This window comes from Aphis gossypii, unplaced genomic scaffold (assembly GCF_020184175.1).
Source record: "Aphis gossypii isolate Hap1 unplaced genomic scaffold, ASM2018417v2 Contig00750, whole genome shotgun sequence".
In the NCBI taxonomy this organism is placed as follows: Eukaryota; Metazoa; Arthropoda; class Insecta; order Hemiptera; family Aphididae; genus Aphis; species Aphis gossypii.
The window spans coordinates 43,830-51,254 of record NW_026083263.1 but is presented as its reverse complement, the minus strand read 5'-3'; the positions used below and the strand labels follow the sequence as shown (position 1 = coordinate 51,254).

The 7,425-nt window shown below is 25.6% G+C and overlaps 1 protein-coding gene and 1 pseudogene across 1 annotated transcript; one reads left to right on the top strand and one right to left on the bottom strand.

The window, feature by feature from the left end:
• Positions 1-316: 316 nt before the first annotated feature.
• LOC126555214 (uncharacterized) lies at positions 317-3,919 on the bottom strand (annotated as a pseudogene).
• Positions 3,920-4,822: 903 nt separating this feature from the next.
• On the top strand, positions 4,823-7,267 carry LOC126555213 (uncharacterized). Its single transcript, XM_050210172.1, has 4 exons — positions 4,823-5,479; positions 5,688-6,168; positions 6,250-6,501; positions 7,212-7,267. The coding sequence occupies exons 1-4, from the start codon at positions 4,823-4,825 to the stop codon at positions 7,265-7,267; spliced, it is 1,446 nt and encodes a 481-aa protein (XP_050066129.1).
• The last annotated feature ends 158 nt before the right edge of the window (positions 7,268-7,425 follow it).

The window sequence follows — 7,425 nt, the reverse complement described above, 5'->3', positions numbered from 1 at the left end:
TGGGTTAATGACTAAATATATTTAAAAATAAATAATCAAATATTTTGTTGAGTATTGAAGTACCTAACTATACTAACTAACTATACTATACTTATACAATTTAATATAAAAAAATACTCATATAATATATTATAATTATTTTCACTCTATAAAGAAAATGTATATACACTCAATATTAAAATAAATAAATTATTATTTATTTAAAAAATTGAATTTAACAAATATCTTTTAAAAAAGTTTTATACCTTTTAGAAATTAATTATTAGGCAATTTATTTCCATTAAAATATTAAGATTTCATAAAATAATAAACTTACTTAGCACCACCAGGTGGTTTTTCAAAAACTGTACCATTAAATCTGGAGTCACAAACAGAGCAACGTCCCACAACATGTATATATACAGATCCATTAGGATAAACTTTACCTCTTCAAAAAGATAAACAACAAGGCAGTTGAAAGTGTGCCCAAAAGTGTTCGGCAAGGACTGGTGTCCATGTACCTTTAGGCAAAACATAATACGATCTAGTACTTTGCATGGGACGAGATTTATCTGTCAGTTTAAAAAATTTTTCTTGAGGTTGTATCTGATCCCATTCTTCAGATGATAATGTAAAGACAAATTTTTTACATGGAAGTGTATCTTCATTACTAAAACTATAGTCATCAGGTGAGTCTTCTAAAAATATTTGTAACCATTTTAACATTAAATTTTATAGGTGTTAATAAAATAAAATAAATAAATAAATTGCATAATATTATGATCTATTCACTCACAATTTTTAAATATATTATAAATATAATTTACTTACCATCATCTGGTAAAATTGTTGTACGTACAATTTCACAGGACTGTTTAGATTTTGAAGGAAAACCTAGCTTTTCCATTATACCATGGCGTTTCTTTTGAACAAAAGTATGAATAGCATTCGAGGACATGCGGTTACCAACATATTGTCTTATATCTGTCCATACTTTATTTGTAGCTGTTACTAGATCTATAAATAATTTAAATAAATAATAAGATGGTATTCAAAAGTATTTTGATAACTTTGGTGTAGTAAAAAGTATTTAATACACAAATTTTAATATTGGTCATTAATATTAGTTTATTTATTATAATTCAAAAAAAAAAAAGGTAGTAGGTAAAATGCATTTATTTATTGATAAGGGTTAAATAATAATTAATTTTGTATTAATAACTACTTCAGTATGATACATTTATCTAAAAAAGATAATATTATATAAATTTATTATTTAATAGGACTGTAGAAAATATTAACATATAATATTAGGTATAATTATATATTTATATACGATAATAACCTAATATTAGTTCCTTTATATTTTAAAAATGTATTAAGTACATAATACATAATTTATTATAATAGTTTAACAATACCTTAATATTATAAGCAATGAAATGTATGATATAGTATCAAATTGCAATTTTAAATGTAACAGTACCTACCCTCTAATCATCAAATTCTGTTTTATGTGATTAAACGTTTTAGATTTATATGACATTTCAAAACATAAATGGCCCAACACACAAAAACATGTATCCGGTAGATGGCAGAATTTAATACTTTTGGCACTAATCAAGTCATTAATAATTTATTTCACAATCAGAGTAGCCCAACTCTTTGCTAGTGGATTAAGCTATGACTTACAAACTACTTTTATATTTGGATTAATTTAAGTCATAGACAAAAAAAGAACTTATACTAAAAATCATGACATCAAAATAAATTTTAATAGGATATACTATTTACTCATAGATCACGCATAGAGAATGTAGGTATGCAAATCTTTAAAAAAATATATATATTTTGTATATCTGATGAAACACTAAAATTGTAAAATTAAAATCTATTTCTCTAACCCCACCCCTGCTGATAAAAGAATAAGACATAATGTACACAATAATAAAACAAGTGATTTAAAAATACAGTAGGTAAGTAGAACATTTTATAAAAATAACTTACCTGCATACAAATCACATTTTTCTAGAAAAAAAAAGAGTAAACAAAAAGTATTTAGCTCCAGATCTAAAATAATATTAAACGCATGTACAAATTGTATAAAGAAGAGATTCAAGAATCAGTACCTATCATTTTTTATTTTTCAAGAAACATTCAATAAAAAATTTAATTCCCTGTTCCTGATAGCTGTAAGAAATGTGATAACTTTATTATAAAATTAAAATATGTGGATAACGATGAAGAAAAAAGCAGTTAATGTTGTGTCTTTTTATTTTGTTAAGTTTTATAACAATTATACTGTTAATAACTATTTATTCTAAAAATTGTAATATTATTTTAAAAAGATGCAAATAATTAATGTTGTTTACATACCTAGTAGGTACCTATTAGTTAAACCAACCATATGAAATAACTATAATTGAATATTAATACCATTGCTATAGTGTCTTAATTAATATTAGTTTAGAAACTAGGTACCCAATATTCAAAAACAAAAATTTAATTATTAAAAGATAGAAAAATCTTAAAAATATGCAAATACTATTACAGAAATTTTCTAAGAATAATTGATTTGTGGGTTGATTTGTTCTGGCGCTATGCACCTCATTTTCCCAATTTTTCCACTGAAAAACCTTCCCAAAAACAGAGAAAATGAATGGTAATGGTGAAGAATCCAGAAGAGATGGGATTACTGGTAAGAAGAACCGTAGTAGGTAGGTACATAAAATACAATAAAACCTCGAATTAACCCATATAGGTATCGTTTATAAAATATTCAACTCTTTGTGTTTTTATGGCATAGCATCTTATGTCTTACTATTAGGGTTCTGAATTTAAATTATTTCAAAATTAAAAATTTCACTCTTCTTGAAATATTGAAAAATATATATTATATATTTTTTTTAACATGTTTGGTTGTAGATGATTAAAAATAATATATTAATTATACACAGAAAATATTTATAAGGAATAACTGATCAGTTATCATTTATATCAACCAATGTTTACAAACTACTAAAATATGTTAATGGTAATAAATTAAGTTTTTTAACTTTATAACTGCTTAAAATATGGTATATTGGTATTAATTTTATTATATTATTTGTTATGTTTGTTTTTTGGAGGTAAATTATGGCATTGTTATATCATAGATTTGTAAAATATCTTCTACATTGTAATGTGTATGTATGTTACATATTTTCTATGTTTCATACAATAAACAAACTTATAAAAATGTTCACTTGTAAGTTGACTTTTAGATATAATATTTATTTTTTTTTTCATTGAAATGAAATTTTCATGAAATATTTCAAGAAAATAAATTTTATGAAATTGTAAAACCCTACTCACTATACATTTAAATAAAAACAATATGTACTTAGGTATACTAAAAACAAAAAACAAAAAAACCAATAAAATTATTTTATTTACTATTAAAAGTTTTTTTTTTATTATTATTGATTGTGGAAAATAAGATAACTTTTAAATTATTAAATCAGTACAAAAATAGGATGTTTTATTAAAATTTGTGTTTTTTCTGAATCAAATAGACATAAAAATTAAGCAAAACAGTAGAATAACTTTAAAAAAATAGTATTATCCTAATGTCTTGTCAAACTAAGTATAACAAAATGACTGCTATTCAATTATATTTAAATTAATTTTTAAATATTAATATTATAATTATAAATTAATTGTAATAATATAAATTGATACATACTTAAGACTGTTAGGTACCAATTTTAGATCAAATAAAACATATTATGTAATATTAAAAAACAAAAAACACTTACACATTTCATTTTTCTCGTTTTTTAAAACTACTCGGTCTTTGAATGTAAGAACTGCGTCAATTATTTCCGAAGGCGAAACAGCTCCTTTGCGTCCGACCATTTCAATCAATTTTTAAATTGTTTAATTAATATGAAAATATGGAGTCAGGTAGATTAACAATTGACAGTGAATCAAAAAAACAAAAGTAATAAAACGATGGAATTATAATGTTGTTTAACTAACACGCAGATGGAATACACACAAATGTTAAAAATATTTGTTACACGAGAAAGAGGTTATGAGCTTATAGAAATATTTTGTAGTTTGAAATTTCCAAATATTACCAAAATAACATTATTATTATTATTATTTCCATTTTCTTACCATAAATTATACAATTTTAGATATTTGGCTGCAATTCAAAAATAACCATAATATTCGTATTTAGTATTATTCTATTTTTATTATATTCTACTTTTTAGTTATCGATAACGATAGGCACGCGTGTGTGTTATGATGAGAGGGGACATGCACCGCCGCACCATCATGTCGATCGTATCGATAGACCAAGTTGGTCAGATAATATTATAATTTTGTATTAATATTTTTTATAAAGTCTACTGTGACACTCCGTGTCCCGTGACAAATATGTCATCACCCGACGCTCGATTTTATTTTATGTCTATTTTTATGTAATTATGTGAAAGCATAATATACGTTTTTCTACAGTCCACATATTATTCGAGAAGCATTTTTTATTTTATATTTAAGCGAACCAACAATATAATATTTATAAATATACCAATTAATATACATACCTTCAACCTTGTAATTATAGACAAATAGACAATAGTATCAAAACAGACTGATGGTATTAATCAATGTTCTTGTACGCAATGATTAAATATTATTTTAAGGTTTAAGAGTGTACGCAAACACACACGTTGTGTTCAAATTAAGATTTTGTTGTAAGATGATGTTGCACAAAATAATATTGTTATTTTTTCTCAAATTTTCAGATTTGAAAACAATTTCATAGTTGGTATTTTTGAATTTTTATCATATTATGTCTTTAAAAGGAGCATCACTTATCCGAATAGGAAATAATCTTCATACTACTACTGAAGAAGTTGAAGATCCATACAACACAGACTTGAATCATTCATTTTCATTTGAATTGTTAGGAACTCATAGTGTTAATGATCAACAAGATTGTAGCCTTTCATTACCTCATGATTTAAACAACTCTTGTCTTTCAAGAACTGAGTCACCATCGTTTGTTTTTGCGAAGTTCAAAGATTATGATGAAAATGAAGCATTAGTTGTAGTTGATACTGTTAATAAGCAAACAAATTTGAACGAAGAAGAATTTACTTCGAATGAAGAGTTCTATAAAAGTTCAAATACTTTAAATAGATATAACGCAATGTCGGTAGATAATGATATAGTAAACGATAGACAAGCAAGTTTTACTGAAGAAAATGCTGCACTTGAGGAATGGAACCGTAAAAGTATTAAACAAAGAAAAAGTAGTTCTTATTTAGTCCCAAACCCCCATTTAAAACATTTGAATTTGAAGAATAGCAATAAAATTCAATCTCTGCCTATTTTAAAGAATGGATCAAGATTTCAAGACTTAAAAAGTTCTAGAACTAGTAACAAAACCGACAGAATTGTTTTAAGTAATACCTGTGCATTTGATGGATTATCGTCTATTCTAATGGTAAGTAACAATAACTGTTGGTATAATTTTATATTTTTAATCAAAAATGTGTATGACAGTTGGTTAAAATCATTTTTTAATATACATAATCCAATTCTTTCTATGTTTTAGTGAGTTTACAATTTTAAAACACAGTGCTATGATAATATTAAACTTAAATCATCTATGTTATTTTATAAACTACCACTTTAAAATACAATTGTTTCAGTTATCATATTGTGATAGTCAAATATATTCAACATTCATAGATTCTATCAATGACAATAAGTATTTCAATTTCATTTCAAGTTTAGTGAAAAATGGAATTACATCCTCAACTTACTCTAAAAGAACTGAAGTTATAATGAATTTTTTAAAACCAGAAATACAACCATTGCAGTATAACATCACATTAGCTAAATGTGATGCTACCATGGGTCATGTTATAAAAGCTTTGCTCAACGATTATCCAACAATCGAAGAATTTTCAAAATGTTCTTCCAACCATTGCATTAAAACTTCAAAGTGCCAATTGATGTTTTTAACATATCAGACTGGACATAATGAAAACTTGAGTGGCTTACAGAATTTCATCAAAGAACGTACCAGTGTACAATATTTGAAATGTAGTGAGAATTGTGATGGTATAAAAACTGTACATTCAAAAATATCAACCCACCATTTATTTATTGATGTCTTGCAATGGGATGGTAAATAAGTTTTTAATTCTATAAGTAAACAATAATTTTTATCATCGGCTAAAAATCTAAATATATTTATATTTTTGGTAGGTAATGATCCAACTACATCCATGTGTAGTACTGAAGCAGCTAGCATGGTTCAAGTTAAGCTGAAGGACATTCCACAAATACTTGTGTATGAAAGCACCATATATGAACTTCGTGGTGCTATACATTTTTATAAAGGAAAAAGTGGATTAAGGAATTCGGTAGGTCATTATACAGCTTATGCTAAAAGGGGTACGCACAGCTGGGAATTGTACGATGATCTAAAAAAACGACCAATTCCAGTTAAGGAAAATAGCACAATATTATGTGAATTTTTAATTTATACCATATAAATTAAAAACTTTTTAAAACGATGTACGCGTCATATTTTAATATGTAAATATTTTATTACTTAAAGGTACATTTGTAAATTTTATTTTAATTCATTTTAAATATCCAATACAATATATTTACAATTGTGTTAAGTTATTTTATTATTAAAAATAAAAACTGTTTGAAAATTATTGTTTTTCTGAAATGTTCTGATTTGAAAACAATTTCATAGTTGGTGTTTTTGAATTGGAAAATGTTAAAGTTTATTTTACAACAAACATTTTGACGTTAGTATATTATGAAATGAGTATTGGGAATGGATGCCATCAGTCACTACATTAATTAGATAATAATTAGAGCTTGGTTGTTAGATAAATCCCCAACAAAAACATAACAGTGATAAAAGGCCAAGTTCCAAACTCCCTCCCAAAAAAGTCGGCCTATCAAAGTAGTAAAATCTACATTAAGGAGCAATACTTCTCTTTTTTTTGTATTGTTTAACACTTGGTCAGTTTCTGAATGAGGAATAAACTAGACATGGCCGCAATGTAGATAACACTACTTACTATAATTCGCTGTCATTTTTGAGAAGAAATCTAAACCTTTTACTTTTTTCCAAGTCTTCTTATCCCCATCATCCTCGTAAGTCATAATCGAGCACATTCGATAATGATGTTTTATTCCTCATTCAGAAACTGACCAAGTGTTAAACAATACAAAAAAAAAAAAGAGAAGTGTTGCTCCTTAATGTAGGAGTGCATTGAGATTATGAATTAAAAAATAGTAGACTTGGCCATAATGTAGATTTTACTACTTTGATTGGTTGACTTATTTGGGAGGGAGTTTGGAACTTGGCTTTTTTTCACTGTTATGTTTTTGTTGGGGATATCATTTATTTTTGCGGGC